The 27754-nt window shown below is 39.4% G+C and overlaps 1 protein-coding gene across 1 annotated transcript in view; it reads right to left on the minus strand.

Annotated features, from left to right (window-relative positions):
- The window catches only part of LOC136857129 (uncharacterized), a 139121-nt gene that overhangs the window by 97170 nt on the left and 14197 nt on the right, over positions 1 to 27754 (minus strand). The window contains exons 2-3 of the mRNA XM_067135539.2: positions 8258 to 8370; positions 7931 to 8125 (exon numbers count right to left, since the gene is read on the minus strand). Of these exons, the coding sequence (XP_066991640.1) occupies positions 7931 to 8125; positions 8258 to 8370 (308 nt within the window). The remainder of the gene's footprint in view (positions 1 to 7930; positions 8126 to 8257; positions 8371 to 27754) is intronic.

Consider the following 27754-nt stretch of genomic DNA (forward strand, 5'->3'; position numbering starts at 1 on the left):
GAACACTGTACTCGATGTCGTTAACTTCAACATGCGTTTAGAACATTGTTTGATGTGTTCAGATCACTAAATAAGTAATAACAAGACTAGAATCGAACACTGTACTCGACACAACATGTGTTTAGAACATGTCAGGGATACCTTTGTTCTAAGAAGATCAGATTACCGCACATTCCTTGTAGGGCTAAAGGGCTAATAGGCTAATAGGCTGAAGGGCTGATGGGCTAAAGGGCTAATGGGCTAAAGGCCTAATGGGCTATGGTGCCTTTCCTCTCTTTATCTGGGCTTGAGATCGGCTCTACATCTAGAGGCGGAGTTAGCACCCTAAGGAAGGGAGAATGTTAAAAATAGTCTATACGAATATAGCTACTCGATCGACTATATACTACAGAACGGTGACTTAGGTGAGGGTAAGCGCTGGGATTGTAGGAAGGTGTTTAAGCTGCTGTACTGTCGAGAGAGAGAGAGCTATTACTTAATAATACCTACACGACGTAATTCTTGCTCTATTTCAAAAATATCTGCTTTGTACTCTGTGTAACCGGCATCATGATAGGCTCTTAGCAGTTGCAAACGTTTTACGAGTACGTTGGGGTCTTTACAGTATCTTATGTCTACATAGGGTAACAGAGGCTTGTTGTGAGCTTTGAGCCTATATGCAGACAGTTGATGTGTAGAGACTTGTTTTGATGTAATACGTGCTTCAGCAGTAGCTTTTCTAGGTACAAACTTAACTTGTTTCGATAGCAATGAAACGTTGAAGTTTTCTTCTTCATCTTGCATCTCTTCTTGATATGTTTGCACTGCGACAGAACGTGTAGTAGGCTTAGAAAATGAAAATCATCAAGCTTTAATGGCAATGAAACATTGAGATCTTCTTTTTCTTATTCTACTTTCCCTTTACTACTGTTTTGATCAACATCATTATCCTTACTATTATAATCATGATCTTGCCTCTCTTTATCTTGAAGTTTGTGCTTAGTAACAGAACTTGTAGCAGGCCTAGACAACAAGGGAGAATTAAAAATCTCTCGCAGAGGTGTACTTTTTAAAAATAAATCAGTGTTCGCTTGACTACAGTTGAGATCTTTGTATTTTCTTCTCGATGAAGCTACATTACATGCGGCTTCATGACGTTGAGCGTTGTATGTGTTCTTGAACTCTCTTCTACAATGTTTGCATTGAAAAATTGTCCTACATGATATCTCATGACGTCTCTTGTGATAGCTTCGGGAAAATGCTTTTCCACACTCTTTGCAAATATACCTAGAAATAGGTTTTTCCATGACGGACTTTTATCTTCTGCTAACAGACTCTTCTTTAAATCTGCTAGACACTTGTTACTCGCTACTTCGATGATGCGAACAGCTTAGCGATTAACAGTAAACTAACACAAAAGCGTATAACCAATGTAGCAACAGTGAGCAATAATAGTTTTTTGAGATTTTGATTCAATACTATAAGTTCACCAAAGAAACAGTATTACACACATATTACAATTAAATAGAAGTACGGCGTGATTATAAAATTAAAAATAATTTATTATTTGACTACACTCTAAGAAACTAACAGACAATATTAAAGAGACTGACGAATGCACGCGGCAAGCAGGTGAATCATACCTCAGTGTCCACGACCTTGGCAAAAAAATATACGCCTGTTACCTTTCCTCATAGCATTTTCAAAGTCTCCGCTACTTGCTGTGGTGCTATACAAATCGGTTAGCCGGGACGAACGACTGTTTGTGCGTATTTTCGATAATAATTTTGTTAATAATTTAAAATTTGTACAATTTTTTAAATAATTCCTAGTTTCAGCCGGCTAAAATGGAATAAAAATGTAATGTTTTCTCTACAAAGTCGCCCCTACTCTCTGTGGTGTAGAAATCTAAATCGATTCCTCTCCTCTTGGCTATTCTTCCTTCTATATGCTCGGTATAGCATAGCTTCTTATGGATGGCAGTGATAGTTGTAACCTCAGATCTTGTACATAGAAGGATTCTTCAGCTAGTTCATAAACCAGCCTTGTCGGTGCAAAATTTCCCCACTCTCAATACATGCTTTAAAAATCGACCCACAACAGGTGGTTTCTACTTTCGGCAGGCTTCGGCTACTCTCGGGTTATGACATCACGGAGAGACCTGCCGGTAAGAGACTGTGGAGTAACGTGCGAGTTTATTTAATATGTGCAAGTGAGTTTTGTTTTTATAGTTTCATGGTGCTTTCTACGAGTTAGTCACTAGCCCTGTGGTGAATAGCTGCTTTCTTATTCCAGTGTTATTCCAAGTTCGACTTGATTTGATGTCGAAATTTAACCCTCATGAAAATGCAGTTTTAGTTGTTTTTGAATGAGCAATACTTTATGGAAAACATAAACTATTCTTTTTAGGCGCTTTTTTAGCAACGATGAATGAGTAAAAACATAAGTCCACAAAAATCCGCATACAGTCGACATAAAATCGATATAAAAGTTCGCGGATTGCAATTAACATACCTTTTATGAGGTGTCCGGTTGTTGTGTGTAATAACAGCAGGATGTAAATCAGGAAAGATCCCTCCAAAAGTCTCATCAAATACCTCAGTTTCTCGAAAAAAGGAGGAGTTAAGAAAGCCGCGGGTCCAAAGATGTAGGCGTGATGAAAAGTAGAACGTGGATTTGTGCCGTGTGTGTGTTTGAACGGGATCTAAAGGGGAAAATTATTAGGGCTTCCTTCCAAACGTATGTTTAACGAAGAAGCTGCTCCCTATAAAAATTTGGGTATTTTGCGGAGCATAGCTTAAGTGTCCAAGGGATTTAAAAATGAGCGGGGGTGCTGTAACTCACAGTCCAACTGAGCAAGTGGCTGCGGAGTTTGAGTCACGTAGTTATCAGTTTGAATTCGGGAGATGGTGGTTTGAACCCCACCGTTGGCATCCCTGAAGATTGTTTTCTGTGGTTTCCCACTTTCACACCAGGAAAATGCTTAATTAAGGCTACGGCAGCTTCCTTCCCACTTCTAGTCCTTTCCTCTCCCATAGTCGTTATAAGACCTATCTGCTTTGATTCGATATAAAACAAATTGTAAACACTCACAGTCCAAAAAGGGAGAACGGTCTCGAAAATGTCGAAATTTAACCCTCATGAAAATTGTGTACTAAAGACTTAAGATTTTCAGTTTCTCTTTTATTATTATACTAAATAAAAGCCAATTTTGAGATAGTTTGTCTTTTCTTAAACTCATTTTTGTATCATTCTACGAGAAAACTAGACTATTACAGTATGTTTTTTCCCTAATATTTTAAAGGCAGAATTTGTATTTCTTTAGCTTCCCTTCTTTTAATTCACGTGTATTTAAAATGTAAAATCACTTACTTTTTCATTATTAAAACTCACCTTTACCTTTTATGTGTATTTTATGTCAACTGAATATGGAATTATGTGGACTTTTGTTTGCCCTCATTCATTATAAAATAAACTATTGTTGTATTAGGAGCTTTGTCAACAATAATGAATGAGTGCAAACAAAAGTCCACATAATTCCATATTCAGTTGACATAAAATACACATAAAAGGTAAAGGTGAGTTTTTATAATGAAAAAGTAAGACATTTCACATTTTAAATATATGTCAATTAAAAGAAGGGAAGCTAAAGAAATACAAATTCTGCCTTTAAAATATTAGGGGGAAAAATACTGTAATAGTCTAGTTTTCTCGTAGAATGATACCAAACTGAGTTTAAAAAAGACAAACTGTCTCAAAATTGGCCTTTATTTAGTATAATAATAAAAGAGAAACTGAAAAATCTTAATTCTTTAGTACACAATTTAAAATCTTTGTGGAACTTCTAATTCTCACTAATAAAGTGAGTGTTCCTACGAACAGTCGATCGTTTGATGAAAATGTTCGCCAGTTTTGAGGATCAATTTAATTTTTTGTTTCTTGATTATTGACATGCATGATTCCATTGTCGTTCAGTTTTCCTTGCGTCATGGTACTGCGTAGGTAGGTTTTAAATCTTCTGAAGGCGGAAACAGAACGTTCTGATGTATATGTAAAAATGAGTATAGGTAAAGTGATCTTTAGAAAACTTCACTATCTCTGAAATCAATTAGCCTTCCTGAAGTTTTGGATGAATCGTTTCTTTCTTTCTTTCTTTCTTTCTTTCTTTCTTTCTTTCTTTCTTTCTTAATCTCATTACCTTCCAGGGTTGGTTTTTCCCTCGGACACAGCAAGGGATCCCACCTCTACGGCCGCAGAGGCAGTGTCCTGGAGCGTGAGATTTACGGTCGGGGATACAACTGGGGAGGATGACCAGTACCTCGCTCAGGCGGCCTCACCTGCTATGCTGAACAGGGGCCTTGTGGGGGATGGGAAGATTGAAAGGGATAGACAAGGAAGAGGGAAGGAAGCGGTCGTGCCCTTAAGTTAGGTACCACCCCGGCATTTGCCTGGAGGAGAAGTGAGAAACCACGGAAAATCACGTCGAGGATGGCTGAAGTGGGAATCGAACCCACCTCTACTCAGTTGATCTCCCGAGGCTGAGTGGACCCCGTGGCAAAGCCGGGAATCGAACCCGGGCCTCCGGGGATGGGAGCTAATCACGCTAACGACTACACCACAGAGGCGGACTGAATCATACCTAATCAATAAACTATCCATATAACTCACGTGTGATTGAGACTAAAGTAAACAAGAGTTTCTTAGTGGGCTCCTCAGCCTCCTATTGGTAATGTAGGGACAAATGGAATGAAATATGACAGGGAAAACCGGAGTACCTGGAGGAAAACCTGTCCCGCCTCCGCTTTGTCCAGCACAAATCTCTCACGGAATGACCGGGATTTGAACCACGGAACCTAGCGGTGAGAGGTCGGCGTGCTGCCGCTTGAGCCACGGAGGCTACGCTAGGTTTAAAACTACGACAAAAAGTTCCCATTCTTCTTGCTTTTCTTCTGTTATTCTTTATTAAATCTTTCTTCTCTATGTTTGTAGGGCGTGTTGAGCACCACCACAAAATGTTGGGGGGCTGCTCGAACACCGTAGCATCCCTGTAGTCGGCGCCCCTGTAAGTGTCACATGATAAAGTAAGAAGAGAGGTGCAATAAAAATGGCTGACGAATTGTTAAAGGGCTCAAAATATAACACGACTATTGCAAGCTCACCTCCTCCTACAGCCACTCCACCTCCCCAAGCCTGTGATAATTCGATGGCCCTGTCTGAAGAAATTGTAAGGTTGAAAAAACAGATGAAAGAAAAACTCACAATGGTCACAAACTGAAATTAGAGATTGCGTAGAGTACATTACATCAAATTCGCGTATCAGTAATTTGCGTAAGGAGTTAATTAAATGCAGGAGGTAAAAACATTCTGTTCAGAGCATTCACACAAAACTGGTAAACGATCAGAAAGGAATTTTTACTGAAAATCAAATAAAGAAGCTCACAAATAAAAAAAACGCGTGAATTTGACTGATGAAGATATATCGGCGGCTTTCGTCTTAAGGTACCTAATGAAGAACACTTACATTTAAACGAGACAGAAACTACATTATTCTCTGCTTGGATTTTCAACATTGGAAAGAGGGGCTTCAAAAATTGACATATTCTGAACGGAAGAGGAATCCTGGAAGATATTCTGTATATGATGCAGATAGCTGTTGTCTCGTATAAAGACCGCTCGGAAACTGTAGTCCTCCCGTTTGACGAAATGCGCGCCAAAAGTGCTTTCGAATATGATTCTCTGAAGGATAAAATCATTGGTTCCAGTTTACAATTGCAAGCTTTGATGGTGAGAGGACTATTCAAGAATGGAGCAAGTAGTTTGCGGTGATTTCGATAAAAAGATGGCAAAAGTCATACTAGACAATTTGGTTTCACCTCTTTCAGAAATAGCGTACGGAGTAATAGTGTGTGTTTTGACATGGACCTAACGAATTAAGGTTTATGGAAAGCATATAGAATCGATGAAACAAAAACATGGTTTTTGAACCCGTGAACGTCACAAAAAGTATACTTCTTTAAAGATACCAGACCCTTCTTGAAACTAATCATGAACTGGTTTCCCGACATCGGCTTCGAATTTTCAAATTGCGACATTCTCCTTTAAAGTTTGTAATTATGACAGCCTGTTTCCTTTGAAATGAGCTCCTTCTCGTCGTTTGCTATTCACATTCCTGTAATTTAAAATTAATTTGTAATTTGGTTTCTTGCTAATGCACTGATAGCCTCATTAGTTTGCTATGAGAGTTGAAGCCACGACCGTAATACTCTTCATAAATGTTATCCAGTATGCCGTCATCAGTATCTTATAATACACTGGGCCGCGACTTTTTGGGTGGAGATACTCACTTTGACTTGACGGTTTGTGTTGCTCTAGAGATGAAAGTCTGGTACTGCTTGAATAGCCAGCTTCAAAACCAATATATCTGACCAGCGTAATGTCATGCATTTCTGTATCATCCCCATTATATTTCTGCATTATCATACTATATAACATATTCGCGACCTTCATATCCTCGATTCCGATTGCGTTTCCATATTCAGCACGTCATATCTTTGTGTCTAGTGTTTTGAAAACTTTCATGGAGTTAATTCTCCTAATGATACCGGTGTACGCTGTAACCCACAACCGAACACTCAAAGAGACGCACTCATACTGCAGCTACACTTGCCAGTGCAGGTACAACATGCCATCATCTAATGGCGCTAGCAGGCAACTGCTGAGTTTTGCACTGTCACAGACAGTTTTTATGAAATATATTATGTTATATAACTGATGTCACTGACACTAGTTCACCATTGTGATTATTCTTTTACACAGAGACTCTGAGGCTGGAAGACACAGTGCTATCACTTATCTGTGAAATCCACAAAGCAATATGTTATGGGAGGGAATGCGTTGGGGAGGATAGATTCTGCTTTAAACTACATTAACGATACGTTGAAGACCGAGCGAGTTGGCTGCGTAGTTCGAGTAACATACAGAATCTGTGAACTTACATTCAAGAAAGGGTGGGTTATAACCCCACTATCGGCAGCTTTGAAGATAGTTTTCCGTGGTTTCCCAATTTCACAACACTCAGATTAAGGTTGTATCTTAATTAAGGCCATAGTTACTTCTTTCCCAGTCCTAGCCCAACGTCGCTATAAGACCCGTCTCTGTAGGTGCGACGTTAAACCGATAGGAAAAAGTATACCTCGAAGAGTGCGAACAAGTTTTACGTCGAGTTTTAAGTGTCATTTTCTCAGAATTCATGGTTTACCACTTCGTAGTAGGAAGGAAAATGAGATGTTCGATTCAAACGAAAACTGTAACTTCAAAGAACTTTTGAAACCCACAGCTATATATGACGAATTCTTTAAAAAAATAAAAAAATACATAAACATATGGTAATCCAGGGAGTGGGAAAACAAGGTACTGTATATGTCAAAAATAATTTGCAGTGAATTTATTTATCTAATGCGAGAAAAGACATTAAATGGAAAATTGTGCAGGAAATTAAGACATCCAAATGCTATTCATACCGTACTTAATAATAATAATATGACAATTATTTAACAATTAATATATTTAAATTATTAATTTGACGCGAGCCTATAAGGATTATAAGTAGACATTTTATTGGTTCTCTGATCGCGAAAGCCAAGCTATACGGCTGAGGATGTCGTGTCGCTGAACAAGTGACACTTCAATATCTGCAGGCCATTTGGCTAGGGAGCGTTCGTCTTAGCAGGACAAGCCTCTTAATGGGTTGTTGTGCCACAGGTTTTTTATTTTATTACTTTTGTTTTTTATGAAATGCATTATGTTATATAACCAATCTCCCTGACACCGTAACAAACCGAATCCCTGTTGTAGTAACAGGTCTTTCGAACTTTTCCTCCATTTCTTGACTCTTTTCTCCTCGTTATAATTGATCCACTGCCGTACTCCATTCATAATATGAGTTACTTACATACACAACAAAGCAAATCCCTGTTGTTGGAGCAAATCTCCCCTCCCTTTCCTCCTCGATGTTGGCACTCCTGTTTGGTGTAGCAGACCCCTTCATTTGATCCTGACACACATCGCTCTTCCAAGTACTTGAAGGTTGTGCTTCCTTGTTCAGTTGGACCAGTAGAGAGTGATGTGAAATTGGAGCTATCGAGTGCTGGAATAAAAAATTAAAAAAATAACGGCTAGTTTACCTAAAGTACTTGTTTCTTATACTTTATTGCTTAATATTTGTGTATGACTTAACACAAATGGAACATTTGCTTATCCCAGAGTAGTGAATACTTACCCGTGACATTTCTCTTGTTGGTCCGAATCTCAGAATAGGGAGCGAACGGGCGTGGCAGTCTGTCTGAGTCCACCGAGTTCAGTTCGTAGCTTCTCACCAGGATACAAAGAAATCTGAAAAAGTGGTCACAAAAACATTTGATAGTATATACTTTGAGGTATCGATATTCCTTTTGCCTACAAGCCATATCTCCGACCTCAGTACGGTATTTTACAACAAAGATCAAGCTTACTCAGTTATCCTTGTTCTGTTTATTGCTGTTGGGGTTATTTATTCGTTGAAGGGACTTGGAATACAAGGTGATACCCAGAATTTCAGAGATTTTGCTCATAGAAACATGAATACTTCCGTTAACGCCTAATTTCTACATCACTTCAAAGTAGTTACTATGAGCTTGAATACAGCGATTCCAGCTATTTAAGCACTCACGAAAGTCTTCCAGCTTCAGTGTGTACAACACCTCCTGAGATTCCACTCGAATCTCTTCAGTGGAGTCTAAACGCCACCCTTTCAATCGGAGTTTCATTTTAGGGAAGAGGTGGAAATCGCACGGGGCCAGATCAGACGAGTAAGGTGGAGGGGGGGATTGCGAAACGGTGGTCATGTTTGTTGTCTTGAAGCCCCTCACAGTGAGCGAGGTCCGTGCAGGGGCATTGTCATGACTCATGTTGCAGCAAGACCGTATCCAGGATTATTTTGGAAGTGGTTATGATTTTTTCGGCGGGGAGCGGGGACTTCGAAAAACATATTGGAACAAAATATTGTAACAAAGAAAGGGGCCGTGTTTTGGTTATCATACAGATTCCATCGAATAAAGGTTTTTCAAACAATTTTAGAGCACTTCCTTTTACAGATCAACGGGTTCAATGGAAAGGTAAATTCTTAGCGGTGTAATGCCAGCTCACGCTGTGATTGCGAGACAGAGTTGTCATTTGTTTTAAAATAGGGTTAACTAATTTGTAATTATAATTATTAAAAATGTTAAAGATTGGACACATTTTAGAAAACATTCCAGCTACTTGATAACATGAAAATATGTATACGTATATGTGTATTATAATTGATTTTTAAATTAAAGAATTATGCCATCTGAGTGTCTTATTTAACAGTTTGTTCTTGCTTACATGTTAAATATAGGAAAATGTCATTAATTTACAACTTACATTTATACATCGCATAAAATTAATTCGTTTATATTTTTAAATAATATTTTCAATTTTTCAAAGTTACTTTTAGCCAATAAGTATGTATTTCTTTTTCAGTGTTTTAAAGCAAAGTATCATGTTTGCATCTCAGTAATGTTACTGAAATAGGGGTCACTTCACATACATTGTTTTGACACATTTATATTATCATTTTCACTTCATTCATCAAGTCTGTCCGGATTACTTTTTCAAAAGTGTAGATGAAAATACTTTTAGTTTTCCCGTAAGTACCACATGTTGCCTTTTTACATCAATTTATAAGAAATAATGTTTTCATACAATTTTTGAGATTTTAACATAAATACGGCATATTCACTAATATGTCCTATGTTAAGGAAACGGATTATAATTTTTGCTGTATAGAAAAAACTATTGCTAAGAAAGGGTTAATATTTCATATATCTTATACACAAATATATGTGCAAATATTAACATACGGCAAATTTAATTCTTTGATTACGTCTACTTGCATATAATCTACTTAAAATCAATTCATCCCTACAATCCAATAAACTAAAACATTTAACTCAAATAAATAAATAAATAAATAAATAAATAAATAAATAAATAAATAAATAAATAAATAAATAAATAAATAAATAAATAAATAAATAAATAAATAAATAAATAAATAAATAAATAAATAAATAAATAAATAAATAAATAAATAAATAAATATTATAGCAATTTATATAGTTTATAACACGTTTTCATAAAACGTGGGGGCTCTTGTAACGTTAGAATAAGTAACTCGCAAGATCGCGGTCAAACTATCACTATTGACCATTAAGAAGTTAATTGGTAGTCAGAACGATGCGACGGTGAGACATTATGTCTGAATACGATTTTGATTCATTTTTTCCATTTGTTTGCTGCAAAATGACCCTTTCAATCAATCGCCAATAAATCAATACATCAGTCACTACTGATCTGCATTTAGGGGCATATTATCTATCTGTTGTTAAACTAGTCGTTTCTTAAATAATTTCAGAGAATTTGAACATTTATCGTTCCTTGGTAAATTATTCCAAGCCCTACTCCTCTTCCTATAAACGAATATTTGCCCAAGTTTGTCCTCTTAAATTTCAACTTTATCTTCATATTGTGATTTTGTAACATACCACTTAGTTGAGCAGCTCGCGTCCTTTCACCCAAGTCTTCACAGCCCAAAACTGTAACATTTTCGTAACGCTACTCTTTTGTCGGAAATCACCCACAACAAATCGAGCTGCATTTCTTTTGATTTCTTCCAGTTCGCGAATCATGTAATCCTGGTGAGGGCCCAATAAAGTGGAACCATGCTGTAATTGTGGTCTTACCGGAGACATATGGTCTCTTTTTTTACATCCTTACTACAACCCCTAAATACCCTCATAACCATGTGAAGAGATCTGCAATTTTTATTTACAACCCCTTTTATGTGACTGCCCCGTCTACGCAGTAATTAAAGCTGAGAGGACTTTTTCTCTTTATAAAACTCACAACCCGACTGTCCGGCTCCATGGCTAAATCGTTAGCGTGTTGGCCTTTGGTCACAGGGGTCCCGGGTTCGATTCCCGGCAGGGTTGGAAATTTTAACCATAAATGGTTAATTCCTCTTGCACGAGGACTGGGTGTATGTGTCGTCTTCATCATCATTTCATCCTCATCACGACGCGCAGGTCGCCTACGGGAGTCAAATCAAAAGACCTGCATCTGGCGAGCCGAACTTGTCCTCGGACACTCCCGGCACTAAAAGCCATACGCCATTTCATGTTTTTACAACCCGACTTGTCACCCCGTTTATCATTATATCATTGCCTGCTGTCCTATAGGTGGGGAAAACAAAAAAGAACTAAAATGAGTACGCTAAGAAAATTCAGTTGGTATTTGTTCATATTTCTGTGGATCTGAATCTGTACTACATCTGTTTAGTCACGTCATTTTCAATTTACTTTGTAAGGAAAAAAAAATTATGTTCATTGCAGTGTCTGTACTAGTCCAGTGCGGTCAGGCTGGCCCAACGTCATTGCGGGCAGCTTACGTAGCAAGCATACGAGATCGGTGAGTGCTATCTCTTTGACTCTTATAAATCCTTAATTTTGTTTTCGAGGACTTTGAAAGAAAAGAAACGCACTTCAAGATAGTAGATTGGGATCTTTATTAACAATTACAAATCAGTGTACACTTCTAAATTGAATGTAAATGAATATTGATGTTGTATAAGTAATAAGAAGTGTTTAGTAGCAAGAGTATTTGTAGTTTTCCCCCCACATCTGGCGACCGTGACAGGACAGGCTTAAATTAGCAATGGATAAGGTAACAAAAATTCGTGCGGTATATCGACGTACATATACGCGAATTTACCATAAGATAGTCGACAACTGAGAGAGTGAAGAAACATATCCTATTTTCATTGAACCGGACTTTAACTTACTGCGGGAGAAAGATGAAGATCTACGGGCACTAGGCCTGCGGATATTCGATTTGATGTTGGAGCAAGACATGGATGAGGATGACCTAGAGAAATGTGTTAGTGCCACTGATGATATAATTTGTAAATTTAATAACCTGCAGATTAAGATAGCTGTTATGTTAAAAGAGAGAAAACAGCAGAATATTATCAATGAAAGTACCCCAAGTGTTATCTCATTTACTCAAAGAAAATGTAGTCTTCCATTTCTAGAACTTACAAAATTCAGTGGCGAACCAAAGGACTGGATACAGTTTTGGGCCCAGTTTAGAAAATTGATGAAGATACCAGTTTAGATCCCTCAGATAAGTTCCAGTATCTCATTCAAGCCACTACTGAAGGCTCTCGTGCCAGAGAAGTGGTCAATAGTTATCCCGCTACCAATGAGAACTACCCTAAGGCTGTGGAAGCATTAAAGTCCCGTTTTGGGAGAGTTGCTTAGGCTCGTAACCCATCCTCTGGCATGACCGTATGCTCATTATATTGCCGACTTGAAAGTTACTTAAGGGCTCTGGAAACTTTAAAATTTACTACGGATAGGTGTGAAGCAATGCGTTTTCCTCTCATGGAGTCTTGTTTGCCTGAAGAACGTCTACGAGCATGGCAAAGATCTCTAGCTTCACATGCACGAGAGGCTAACAAACCCGGTGAGGACCCCGGAAAGGTTTGGCTGAAACAACTCGTGAAGTTTTTAAGATCTGAGGTCGAAAGTGAACAAAGAATTTCTATGGCAATGGCTGATTTCGGTCGCAGGGGTGCGGATAAATCTACACGGAAAGTCATAAAGCATATGGCAAAAGGTGCAGTGAGGCAACCCACATTTGTTTCAAATGATATTCCCACTGCTGCAGGGCTGTTCACCGCCTCTAAAGGTGAGAGGAAATGCCTATTTTGTTCTTCTGGGCACAGTCCTCAAGACTTTATTAAAGCTCAAGACTTGTTCTTATTAAAAAGACGACACGTGGTGGATAAAAATAGGGCCTGTTTCTGCTGTCTGCGAGTTGGGCACCCAGCTAAGAGATGTATACATCGTCCCGAGTGCGTCAATTGTGGAAAGGGGAATTTTGCATTAAGGTGTGGATTTAGAAAGAGCGATGCAGCAAAAGGTATGAAGTTGCTCGGTCAGTGATCCAAAATAATGATAATGTTGTTAAAGATGAGGCCCTTGCAGCTGTAGCAAATCATTGCAATGTTCTAATGCAAACACTTGTAGTTTATGTCAGAGTTAATGATCGAATGCGTAAGGCGAGACTTTTGATCGACTCGGCATCTCATCGCTCATATATATTGGCTAGCACTGCTGCTGAAATTGGGTATGTTCCACGCCCTCAGGAATTAATTCAGCATTCACTTTTTGGAGGAGCTGCCACGGAAGTGGTGCAACACAATGTTTTCACACTTTACCTTTCTAAATTGGACAAATCATATCATTGCCATTTTGACGTGCTTGGACAATTGAAGATATGCGGACGAATTACCCCTGTTATTGATGGCCTTTTGATACAGGAACTTGCTTCGCAAAACATAGAGTTAAGTGATGTTAGCTCTTCGACAGATATTGAGATTTTAGTTGGAGCTGATTTTGCTGGCAAACTTTGGACTGGTAGACGGGCATAATTGAGTTCAGGACTAGTAGCAATGGAGACAATTCTTGGCTGGAACATTGACAGGGAAAATTCCTGATATCACACCCAGTAATGAGAACCTAGCCATGGTGGTATCAAGCATATTGACCAAAGAAGCCACCAGCACAGATTTGTGGACTCTAGATACTTAAGTGATTAGTGATCCGTCGGAGAAACTGAGCAGGTCTGAGATCGAGTCTACTACACAACAACATTTCCTGGATACAGTATCAATCAATAAAGAACGTTTTGAAGTTCACCTCCCGTGGGTTGAGAACCATCCTACAGAGCCTGATAACTACCAATTATCACTGAAGAGACTGCAGTCTACTTTTAAGAAATTTAGGACTGAGGGTTACTATGATACTTATCAGGAATTACTAGATGATTGGCTGAGGGAAGGGGTGATAGAAGAAGTGCCTCGTCAGGAATTGGATGTTCACTGCCACTATTTGCCTCACCGTCATGTTGTGAAACCTGGTTCAACAACACCAGTGCGCCCCGTGTTCGATGCCTCGTCTAAAGAAAATAAACAATCCAGCGTCAATCAGTGTCCTGAGAAAGGTCCCAATTTAATCGAGAAGATACCTTCTGTATTGGCACGTTTCCCATTGAAGAAGGTGGGAGTTATTGGAGATGTAAGAAGAGCTTTTCTCCAGATCAGCATTAGCGAGAGAGACAGGAATTTTTTGAGATTCTTATAGTTAGACAGAAATGGAAATCTCAAGACATATAGACATTATCATGTTGTTTCTAGCGTCTCTCCGAGTCCTTTTCTGTTAGAATCATGCATCAAACTTCACCTTGAAAATACATTAGTACTGTGTGAGGAAGGGAAGTCACCATGGCCCAATTCATTTGTGGATCTTCTTACCCATAGATTCTATATTGATAATTGCTTTGCCACCGAGCTCGATAGCTGCAGTCGCTTAAATTCGGCCTGTATCCAGAATTCGGGAGATAGTGGGTTTGAACCTCACTGTCGGCAGCCCTGAATATGGTTTTCCGTGGTTTCCCATTTTCACACCAGGCAAATGCTGGGGGCTGTACCTTAATTTAGGCCACGACCTTTCCTTCCCACTCCTAGCCCTTTCCTGTCCCATCGTCGCCATAAGACCTATCTGCGTCGATGCGACGTAAAGCCAATTGTAAAAAAAAATGCCTTGCCAGTTTGGACGACGAAGAACAATCTAAAGAGTTTATTGACGTGGTTTCAGGTGTCATGAGGGGACGGAAATTTTGTCTTCGAGGGTGGGGGTTGACCGGAAGTAATGACTTTTCCGGACCTACCAATGTGTTAGGATTCTTATGGAACAAGTCCAATGATTCCCTAGCAATCAATATAACAAATAAAGTTATTTGGAGTCTTTTTTGATCCAGCGGATGTCATAGGTAGTGTAGCACTAATACCACAATTGTTGCTACAATAAACTTGGAGGAAGGGTTTGATATGGGATGAAGAAGTCAATGAATAGATCAAAATGAAATTCTTGAGTTGGCTTGAAGATGTTCCTCTTTTAGCTCGAGTTAAGATTCCTCGTTGGGTGTCTAACGGCAACAGCCCAGGCGACTTCTGAACACTTCACATTTATTCAGAAGCCTGTCAGAAACCATGTGCAGCGGCTGCGTGTTGAGCAAGAGGGTGAATTTGAGTGTTCACTTGGTGGCTGCCAAGTCAAGAGTTGCACCAACTGGAAAATCAGGCAAGGTATTGACCATTCCCAGGTTAGAACTTTTAGCAGCATCAATTGCAACGAGATTAAATGCATCGATTGTAAAGGATTAATGTATTCCATATATTAAGACAATGTTTTGGACAGTGCTACAACTTTCCTCGCTTGGATTCAGCGAAATGAAGTATGGGATGTCATGAACTGAACTAAAGAGATACCGGAATTGTCAGTTGGTTGTGAATAGCGACATGTTCCTGGAAACGAAAGCCCATCAGATCTTTCATCACGTGGCTGGCAAGTCAAGAGTTGCACCAACTGGAAAATCAGGCAAGGGATTGACCATTCCCTGGTTAGAACTTTTAACAGCATCAATTGCAACGAGATTTTATGCATCGATTTTAACGGATTATTGCATTTCCGATATTAAGTCAATTTCTGGATAGATGCTACAACTGTCCTCGCTTGGATTCGGCGAAGTAAGCATGGGATGCTTTTGTTATGAACCGAACTAAAGAAATACGGGAACTGTCGGTTAGTTGTGAATGGTGACATGTTCCTGGAAAATAAAACCTATCAGATATTCCATCACGTGGATTTTTTTTTAAGAAGTTGATATAATGTCATTGGTGGGAGGGCTTTGGTTGGTTGAGACAAAATCCGGATTGTTGGCAACAAACTGACGTTTCTTCTAATGAGGAAGAGATAAGTTCGGAGAGAAGGAAGAATGTCGTTTCATATGAAGTAATTCAGGAGGCACCAGTAAAGGCTGGTATTACCGACACTTTTCTCAGTACAAGAAAATTGGAAGGATGCTTCGCTTTCTGACCAACTGTCGCACCAGCAAAGCTCAACGCATACATCGTGACCTCCTCCTGTGGGTGGGGGTGGTAGAATAAAACCCACGGTATCCCCTGTCTGTCGTAAGAGGCGACTAATAGAAGCCCCAGGGGCTCTGAACTTTGGAGCTGGATTGGCGAGCTCGAGGCCCTTAGCTGAGTCCTGGCATTGCTTCCATTTACTTGTGCCAGGCTCCTCACTTTCATCTATCCTATTCGACCTCCCTTGGTCAACTCTTGTTCTTTTTGTTCTTTTCCGTCCCCGACGCTGTTAGGTTTCCGAGGGCTAGGGAGTCCTTCATTTTCATGCCCTTCGTGGCCCTTGGCTTTCTTTGGCCTATACCTTCATTTTCGAAGTGTCGGATTCCTTCCATATGTTCTTTCTGATTAGTGTTAATATAGGATGGTTGCCTAGTTGTACTTACTCTTAAAACAATAATCACCACTATCACCACCACATCGTGACCTGACAAGTGAGGAATTCATCACAGCATGGAGGAAGATTTTACAGTGGGTACAGGAGGAAGTGTTCATATATGTTTTCAATCCTAAACTCAAAAACTTACTTCCATTTGTTGACGATCAGGGATTGATTCGTTTGATAACCAATATGTCTAACAGGGAAGATGTCAAGGATTGTTGTCATCCCATTGTGCTCCCAAATGCTCATCACCCACTCGTTCAGCGACTGATTATGGACGCCTATCTTAGCAACTGACATGCTGATACGCAGATGCTTTTGTCAATTCTGAGACAACAGTATCGGATTCTAGGAGTTAGGCAGACAATTAGAGCCGTTATTAACTCCTGCACGATTTGTAAACGTCACAGCTCAAAGAGGTTGGCAACTCTTTCTTCATCATTATCCGAGAGTAGAGTGCGTGACGCAATAATTTTTGAAGTTACTGGAGTTGATTTTGCTGGTCCTCTCTACATCAAGGCCGATGGAACCTCCAAGAAGGCATGGGTTCGCTTATTCACTAGCGAAGTTTACCGTGCGGTACGATTGGAATCGGTGTCTTCGTTATCCACAGACAGCTTTCTACAAGCATTCAGACGTTTCTGCAGCAAACATAGAAGACCTGTCATTGTCTACAGTGACCAACGGACAAATTTTGTTGTGTTTAACAACTTCTGTCACAAACGGGATTGGAATCTAGTCTCTCAATACAGTTTAGCGTGGAAGATAAATTGGCGTTTTAATCCTCCAGCTTCGCCATGGTGGAGAAGCTGGTGGGAACGACAAGTAGGAATCCTCAAAACTCTTCTCCGTCGAGTGCTTGGTCGATCATCTGTCTGCTATGACGAGATGTGAAGAGATGCAGACAATCCTCTGTGACTGCGACAACGTCATAAATTCTCGGCCATTATCCTATTTGTCCGACAACCCATCAGATCTTGCTGCTCTAACTCAAACACGTTTCTACACGACGTAGAAGAAGTAGGAGTACCTGAGTATAACCTGTTCGAAGCCACTGCAGTATCGCCATCAGATGAAAAATAATCTTAGAGAAAGATTTCGTACTGAGTATTTCGGTCGCTTGAAGTTATTTTCCAGCAAGAATAAGCCACGTGATCTCAAACTGGGAGAAATTGTTTTGATTGGCAATGATGGCACTAAAAGAATGGATTGGCCATTGGGACGAGTTACTGAACTTTTTAAGGGAAAGGATGGCAATGTTAGAGAACTTCGTGTCGTCACTGCTTCAGGCGAGCTTATAAGGCCAGTTCAAAGAATCTAACCCTTAGAACTCGAGTTCCAACTGCCTGAGGATATCCAGGAAATCCGAAACCACCTAAGGAAAGACTTAGTTCCAGGTGAAGAAAATATAAAGAATAATCACGCTGCAGGAACATGTGAGTCTTCTATTACACCTGAAGATGGCCCTCAAGTTTCAGAACAGGCAGTGTAAATAACTCGTCTTGGACGATTGGTTCACAAGCCCAAAAAGTGAAATTTGTGATGTGTGTTAATTAACATATTTCTTTGTATTTATGTTACTTAAATTTATCATTTTGTTATTGTTTCAGGCATATAATTCATTGAAGTGGAAAAGTGTGTAATATAAGTCAGTTTATGTCAACATTGACTTGACTTAGGTGGGAGGATGTGGTGCAAGATTGGTGAGTGTAATCTCTTTGACTCTTATAACTCCTTAATTTTGTTTTCGAGGCCTTTGGAAGAAAGGAAACGCACTTCAAGATAGTAGATTAGGATCTTTGTTAAAAATTGCAAATCAATGTACACTTCTAAATTGAAAGTAAATGAATATTGATGTTATATAAGAAGTGTTTAGTAGCAAGAGTATTTGTAGTCTTTTCCCCACACAAGATATTCCGATTTGATTTATACCGCGCTCGGTATAAACAGTCCGTTTTATTTTCTTACATTTATATCTATGCATTCAAAGAAAACTTGCACGTTATAATTTTTGTGTTACAATTTACAAAGGTACAGTGTTTAAGCGTAAAAGCTACGATTTACAATTCCTTGGATGAAAATAACAGTATTTCCATTTTTTAAAAGTATAATTTCTGTTAATCATTCAGAAAAACGTAATAATACCTATATTTCAAAAAGTTTATTGCTTGATTTTGCACAGTGTTGTGTGACTTTCCCTGTTCTGTGAATTTCTGAAAAATAGTATAGAAATCTTATCAGGCGTCCGATGATAATAGCTAGCCTCTAAATGGCGAAGGAGTTTCATCACGAGAGAGAACATAGATACTTACCATCCAAGATTAAAGTACAACAACAGTGTAAATATATCTAGCAAATAAATGTACAGTATGCCTTCAAATAAATAATCTAACTAATAACTGATGTTATTTCCGATAAGTACCGGTATGACTGGTTTGTTGGTGAGTTTATCAGATAATTCAAATCTAAGCAACCACAAGCCACAGCTTATCCACTTTAACTCTGTATTATATTAGACATGTTTCTAAAAGCATCTCTTAAAATGCAACAGTGAGCATTGTAATTCATTACGTACAGTACAAATATATTTGTATCCGGTCAAAGTACATAAATTGCAATGAATATAAATCACTTGTTCCTTACAACGTAAATTGAAAATGACGTGGATTTCTGCCCTCTTCCTTAAATTATTTTTGTCTCCATTTCAAACTCGGGTATCGCCGCAGTGATCGAGACTGACTGGGAGAATTTCCCCCAACCTTCACGGCCTGTGACGTAACCACAACGTCACTCTGGCTGAATAGCATACGCTCATCGGCTGCCTGCCCGCCCACCCGCGGGACGATGTGCCCAGCGTGAGCACTTCTGGGCTACAGAGTATCCTTGCGAGCCTTTCTTTTAGCAAATACAGTAGAGACAATACGCGACACTCTGCGCGATATCGAGGGACAGCTATTCGAGCTCTCTCTGGCGGGTTGACCTGAGAACTACTGATTCTGTCATAAAAGCACGTGCATTTGTGTGTGAAGTTTTTGGGGTTATTCATGTGTTTGCATTAAGTTGACATAACTAAATAGTAGTATGTGTCACTCCTTTATATCTCCTGTCAATATGAGTGGAAAGATATGTGCTGCGTTTGGTTGCAGTAACTATGAAGTGCAGAAGGATTCGCGGTCTTTCTAACGTTTCCCTCGTGACAAGAAAATGTAAGTAAATACTGTGTTTGCATATATTTCCTTCAAGTTACAAAGATATATTTATAGTACTTCCTAAACTTCTGACCTGCGCGACCCATATTTTAACTGGCTTAAAATATAATAAGCTTATTTTATTGTATTAGTGCAGCAGTTAACATTCAATTCAATATTGTTGTAGGTGTGATCTGTGGGTTTTGATTTAATTCAGGAAAATGCATATGCAGATGTGTGTGGCTGGTTGTGTTCCAACTTACCCCATTTGGAATGTCGTAATGCGTTGTCAAGCACTGAAGAAAATATGGGTGATTTAAGAAATGTAATGAAGATGCAAATTTGCTTTACCCTAACGTAATGGCAAGTATTGCTTATAGGGAAACTTTGAATGTTTCTGCGGCTAAATTTATAGGATTTTCTTTCTGTTAGTAGGCTTTAAGTTGAAAGGAAAATTGTCCAGCTCTTATATGTAAATTCATTGAATCATGTGTAAGGAATGTGCCGACATTTTTATTGACAAGTGTACTAATGTGATGTACAATGCTTTTAAATGAGAAAATAAGACAAATCTAGCCTGAAAGTTCAGGCAGGTATGCTAAAGCTAAAAAAGTAATGCATAAATAAAAGATCAAGCCCTTTCACAACAGTCCATTTCACATCTTGTTTATATGTCTAATTTCAGTCTTTGAATAATAACCTGTTAAATAATTCTTCATTCATGTATGCAGAATTGCTTTAGCAACTTTAAAGTTAATATTTTAGCAACACTTTCTTTCTAGACATAATTTATTTATCCATTTCCTTATACACATTTCCATTGATATTTGAATTTAGTGCAAATTTTCAGGTCGCGCCACTAGGAGCGCCACTTGCGAATTGTCTCCCATTTTTAATAAGGCTAAATGCGAAAGTGTCGCATATTGTCTCTACTGTATTTGCTTTTAGTGCTTTTGAGTCAGGGATTGGTGGTTTGTTTATCGGCTGACTCAGGTAAGAGGAAAATTCCAAATGATGAAATACTGTTTTAGTGATCATCACGAACTGTTTAAAATAAATTTTCATTTATAAGCATGAATATGCGACAACTATAGTATTTGGGACGCAGTCCATAGTAAGACTGAAAAATTTGAGACTAAAAACGGAATATTTTATTTACAAAAATGGAATCGATTTGAATTATTTACTATAGGCTATGGAAAATCCTGTTAAGAATTTTTATTTCAGACTCTCTTAAGTATGGTAGCGTATATCTGAAAGCTGAACTTCTTGATTGAATGGTCAGCCTATATTGCAGCTGATAATGAGAACGCGCGCGCGTGCGCGAGTGTGCGTTTGTGTGAAAGAAGAAGAAGAAGAAGAAGAAGAAGAAGAAGAAGACGATGATGATGATGATGATGATGATGATGATGATGATGATTAAGATGAAGATGATGTGAAGAAGAAGAAGAAGATCCATATATATATATTGTGCTTTGATAAATTTCACTAATTTTAGTAACTTGGTATTAGATATACCAAATTTTTGCATTCACCATACCTTCTTTTACAACCCAGTACAACCTTTGACAAAAATAAGCTAATACTCAACATTTTCAGCATATCTCTCATGACCTTACTCTATATGTTCTAATCACTAACAGTTTGTGAATTGACAATGCACTGATGTCAAGGCTGTAGTGATATTCCTAGAATTGTTAAAGGGGTTTAAAAACATTATTTCGTTTAACATGCAGTGCTATTCTGTTTGTGGAGTGTATCATCTCATAATGCCCGAAGAATCTGATGTGGGTTCATCTCGTCATTACCACCTGTGCCAGTTCAAGGTCCCTTCACCAGATGCTTTAGAAGTCTTATGCTCTTATGTCCCTTCCATTCTTCTAATTCTTACTTTGGATTTATCCGTCAGAGGGTAACTCGTCTTTCATTAGTTACCCATTGATCTCCGCCAGCTTATTAATTATTTCAAATACGTTAGAGACAATACAGGACATCCCTCTAGGGATACCAGGACCTTGATGTCGGTGTGGGAGCTTGTATATTCGTTGATCCCGAGGGCTGTGCTAGCTCAGGGTTTTCGCCATGCCGGATTAGCCTCGGAGTAGGGCCGGACTAACAAGGTGTCCCCCGAGTAGCCTAAGAAGTTCTGTGCTTTATTTTCTTCATTTCTACCTCGCTTTTTACTATCCTTAATGTTCATTTCTCTGGCTGTCTCGGGTAGAATGTTTGTTTTCTGAGTGAGTATCCCCTGTCTGTCTTAAGAGGCGACTAAAAGCGGCCCCGAGGGCTCTTAACTTGGGAGCGTGGTGTGGCGGTCGCTGAGCCCTTACCTGAGTCCTGACATTGCTTCTGCTTAATTGTGTCAGGCTCCTCGCTTTTATCCGCCCTGTTCGGCCTCCCTTGGTCGGCTCTTGTTCTTTTCCGACCGCGACGGTGTTGGGTTTGCAAGACCTGGGCAGTATTTCATTGTCGTGCCCTTAGTGGCCCTTGTTTTTCTTTGGCCGATGTCTTCGTTTTTTGAAGTGCCGGACTTCTTCCATTTTCCCCCTCCCTTATTAGTTAATAGAGGTTGGCTGCCTAGTTGTACTTCCTCTTAAAACAATAATCACCACTAGGCCTAACACACGCCACTTCCCGCTTTAACCTTGTTAAAATTGAAGACACTTCGCTCGTGGCGCTCATTGTGGCGAGGACTGGTAAGTTGCCCCCAAATTCAAAATCAATGCAGACTCGTATACAGAAATATGGGGAATGGGTATATTTTATCTTTCCATTGTTAAATTCGGGAATTTGATGTACTTTATTTCAGGACTATTTCAATGAGCGCCTTCATATTTACAACACTTAGACTACCGTACATGCCTTCGCGATTAATTTAACACAGCCGTTTCTTTAGAAAATAATTTTCAGATAATTTACGAAATTTTAATCCTACCCTTACATTTTTGTACTACTTTCTGATACAAAATTTGAACTAAATGAAATGTTCAAAAACAGCCGTGTTAAATCACGTACTACACTTTCAGTAATAGATACTGAAAATTTCAGATTCTCATGTAGAATAGTTGTCTAGAAAAAGGATTTTCCATGTCCAAGAATTACTTTCTTTGGAAAATGGCTATCAAAGTTGTTGTCAGGTTCTCAGTACATGCCGGCACCATAGGAATTATCTTCTTTCATCTCAAACAAAATCTTTCGCATTTCTCTTCTCCCCGCTGACTTGTTTTGTAGCTCCATAACTGCCCTGTCTGCCTTCTTAACCCTCTCACTGTCAACGGATTGCATACTGCATAGTTTACACATATAGGTTCCCACACTACCGATAATTTTATTGATCACCTTGCATTTTTTCAATGCAGCCTTTGTTAAATCCTAAGATTGCATCGTAAACACCAACATGCAGGTTCCCTATCCGCACAAATGTTGTCTTGGGGAGTTCCGACCATATTACATTGTTTACGCTCTCATTGGGATTTTGCGTTTTACCATGAAGGCACTTTTTCAACAATGCACTGTCGGAAAGATCTTTGAATATTGGTTTTATCACGTCAATAGTGGGAGTGATACACTGTGCTTGTGCTCGTAAACATCGTCAGGTTCTAACCCCCTGTTGTAATCGCACCAGCTTTCGTTTCCTTTAGGACACAATCCATGTTGTGGATTCTGATCTGTTGATGCCGTGTGAAATAACAGGGCCCAAACAGCACGCTTCATGTCTTCAACACTCTGGATGCTTTGCCTAACAGCCAAACCATAATACAGTAGTCTTGGGAGGCGATTTATGGCATCGTCTCTAAGCTTCCCCCTTCCTTCAAGGGGCTTTCCATCTGACAGCTTAGTATCCTTTCGGCTTTCTTTGAGCCTTCGCAACCACGTACCCATTCTTTTCTGGATATTCCCTATGTGTTCCATTTTCGTTATATTTGTGTCATCTCCATATGGTTTCGATGTCTCTATAGTTCTGCATGCTTTAGAGTCCATATCACCTAGGTAGGCCCTAATTGGTGTATTTTACCATGTGCCATGATAGTGAACGCTGGGGCAATTTGGTCACCCCTGCGACCTCCATGCCACCACTAGAACCACTGTAATTAACCTCGCAGTCGTCTGAATGGTTTCCCTTCATTCTGTCCACACATCTGAAATATTTAGACAATATTGCCACATCGATAACCTTCCCAACGCTTGTGGCTGTGACGACACCGTTCAGGAGCCAGGAGCCGTCGAATGCAGTACTCAAATTTGATTTCCATCATTTTCACTAACTGCCTCCTCAACTACTTCCTTCATGCATTTCAAGGTAATATCCTCTTCTACAGAATCAATACCATTTACGTACCTACGGAACTTATTATATTATTATTTTTTTTTTTTTTTTTTTTGCTATTTGCTTTACGCTACACCGACACAGATAGGTCTTCTAGCGACGACGAGATAGGAAAGGCCTAGGAACGGGAAGGAAGCGGCCGTGGCCTTAATTAAGGTACAGCTCCAGCATTTGCCTGGTATGAAAATGGGAAAACACGGAAAACCATCTTCAGAGACAGTGGGGTTCGAACCCACTATCTCCCGATTACTGGATACTGGCTGCACGTAAGCGACTGCAGCTATCGAGCTCGGTACCGAACTTACTAGGATGTGGGGGCAGATTCAGGACACTATAGCGAATGATACCAGCTGACTTTCCCATTCCAACTGACAGCAAGCCATACACCAGTCTAAGATCAATCGCACGAACTCTGGTTGTTCCTTTCTCCTCTACTGCACTCTCACTTTCTACACAGGCAGATGAGAAAAATTCCACAACATGGGAACAGTTGCCACAGGTCAACAAAATTTGAGCTGAAAGACCTACACGATTCTTTATAGAAAGACTAAATCTACCCTCTTTGCACTGTTTACAAACGACACTGTTCGCACAAATTTCACCCAATATCTTCATATCAAATACTGCGTTCATATCTCCTTTTGAATTTTCAAGAAATGTTTTATACTCTTCGTCTGATGACCAGTTTCTTTTCAGAAGAACTGACATGAGTACTCACTTCACATCGCGAATTGCTTGGCGATTCGCTGTTGAGATTATGAATTTTCTGGTCACTCTTAGGTTTCTCAACACGACTCCTCTTCTTAAAAACCTTCAGAGTGCTTCTAGGGATGATGTCCACTAACGTACACGCAACCAGTAGCGGCGATTATGGGGGGGGGGGGGGCGAGGGAGGGCAGTCGCCCCCAGCCCCTCACATTTTGTGGAGAAAACGTTATATTTCATTACATTTTAGTCGGCAGAAACTGGGAATTATTAAAAACAAGCAATTTGTACAAGCCCTGTTGTCTTATCAGCTACTTCTTTCCTTTATTCTTTAACTGTTAATAACGTTATTAGCGGAAATGCGCACAAAATTTCGTTCGCCGCGGTACCCAATTCGTATAGTTTCACGGCAAGTAGTGGAGACTTTGCATGTGCTGTGAGGAAGGGTAGCAGGTGGATATATATTTTATCCAAGGTCATGGACATTTGCATTGCAGTCTGTTAATTTCTTAATGTGTACTCAAATACTTACTGATTTAGAATTGTATAATCACGCCCCTTTCTATTTAATTGTAATACATGTGTAATATTGTTCTTTTGGTGAATGTTGCATTGTATAGTATTGAATCAAAATGTCAAAAAACTATTATTACCGCACTGTCAACCTTTACCTCTCTGTCGTCTGTTAAAATTCGCTCACAGAACATTCAAAAACTTACAAATTTGCAGCTTTTATTTCCCCTTCAGTTTTAATGTATATACACTGCATCACCCCCCCCCCCCCATCTCGCTATATCCCTCAAACCCGGGTAGTTGTTGTCTGTACAACTTTTTGCCCCCCCCCCCCCCGACTTCTAATTCCCAATCGCCGCTACAGCGCAATACAAGACGGACACTAGTCTGTAATTCAACGAAATTATAACACAATCAAGCCGGACACAAATTGGCGCGAGAATTCAACAGTTCCATGGACACCACTTCGAAGATGGAACTAAGCAATTGAAAACAAACAAATGACGATCTAAAGAGCTCACCACCGCAGCCAACTTCAAGAAATAAAAATACGTTCAAGGATGACTAGATGGAGAAATGGTTTTTTGCTTCCAAGCCACTGCCACTCCATTGCCGTCTGTCATTTTTTCCAGAATTTAGTGCCCTTAGGAATGATATATGGCAAAATTATAGGTACCATTTGAAAGTGCAAAGTCCACAGAGTAATTTGACCCCAAAAAAGCAATTTAGAAAATTTCGGAAGTTTTGGACACACTCACTCCCCTAATAATCTCCACTAACACAGGACACTTCCCGCGTTAACCTTGTTAAAATGGAATACACTTCGCTCGTGGCGCTCACAGTGGCGAGGCCTGGTAATTTTTTCCACTTCTTGAATCAAGTAGTCCTGGCGAGGGTCCCATACACTGGAACCATACTCTAGTTGGGGTCTTACCAGAGACTTATATACCCTCTCCTTTACATCCTTACTACAACCCCTAAATACCCTCATAACCGTGTGCAGAGATCTGTACCCTTTGTTTACAATCATTTATATGATAACCCCAATGAAGATCTTTCCTTTTATTAACACCTAGGTACTTGCAATGATCCCGAGAAGGAACTTGTATCCCCTGACCCAAAGTTTCACACTCCAGAACACTGTCCTTGTGGCGGTAGAGGTGGGATCCCTCACTGAGTCCGAGAGAAAAACCAACCCTGGTGGGTAAACAGATTAAGAGAGAAAGAAAGAAAGAAAGAAAGAAAGAAAGAAAGAAAAGAACGATATAATAATAATAATAATAATAATAATAATAATAATAATAATAATAATAATAATAATAATAATAATAATAATAATAATAAATAGCACGTCAGCCAATTTCACGTAATAAAAATGGAGATTATCTTATTAAATGGCAGTGAAGATGTTATGAGGTGAGATTACTATGACAATTATGTGCACACAGATTGGAGATGGCGTCTTAATAAGGGCGAGGCCTCAATAAATACAGTTACCGCATATCTGCAGGAGCATCGCACTCGGAACACCACACGCCTTCATTGTTCGCACAGGGAAGTTAAAGAGTTGTAATAACGTTGCATGAGTTGGTGACAGTAGCGTAGCCAGGATCAACAGATTTGGGTGGGGGGAGGGGGGTGTAATAGTTACAAAATGATGACAGGACATATTGAAGGTGCTTGTGAGTGTGTGGTGTGCGCATGCAAGAATGTATTTATAATAACACTGGTACAAGTGTATGTTGATATTCAGATCGAAGTACACTACAAAATCTTACATTAAAATGCTGAACGAGAACAATATGATCAAGATCGACAGTTTTACAGCAAATGTTATATTCAAATTACAATCTAAAATCCAACTTTTCAGGCTTCTTAGAAAACAGATTCAAGAATTTTCAAAGGAGCCAACATATTGAGTCGACTTTCGCTTGTTTATTGACCGAGCTCGATAGCTGCAGTCGCTTAAGTGCGGCCAGTATCCAGTATTCGGGAGATAGTAGGTTCGAACCCCACTGTCGGCAGCCCTGAAGATGGTTTTCCGTGGTTTCCCATTTTCACACCAGGCATATGCTGGGGCTGTACCTCAATTAAGGCCACGGCCGCTTCCTTCCCAGTCCTAGCCTTTTCCTGTCCCATCGTCGCCATAAGACCTATCTGTGTCGGTGCGACGTAAAGCCAATAGCAAAAAAAAAAAGTTTGTTTATTGTCAGTTTCCATTTATTTTCTTTTGCAAAAAAAAATTCCATGGGAGGAGGGGTTCTGACCGTCAGTAACTCCCCCTTCGCTACTCCCCTGAGTATTACGAATATTGAAAGTGATTATATAATAATAATAATAATAATAATAATAATAATAATAATAATAATAATAATAATAATAATTTTAATTAATTTCTAGCCGAGTGCAGCCCTTGTAAGGCAGACCCTCCGATGAGGGTGGGCGGCATCTGCCATTTGTAGGTAACTGCGTGTTATTGTGGTGGAGGATAGTGTTATGTGTGGTGTGTGAGTTGCAGTGATGTTGGGGACAGCACAAACACCCAGCCCCCG

The sequence above is a fragment of the Anabrus simplex genome, chromosome 1 (assembly GCF_040414725.1).
Source record: "Anabrus simplex isolate iqAnaSimp1 chromosome 1, ASM4041472v1, whole genome shotgun sequence".
Lineage (NCBI taxonomy): Eukaryota > Metazoa > Arthropoda > Insecta > Orthoptera > Tettigoniidae > Anabrus > Anabrus simplex.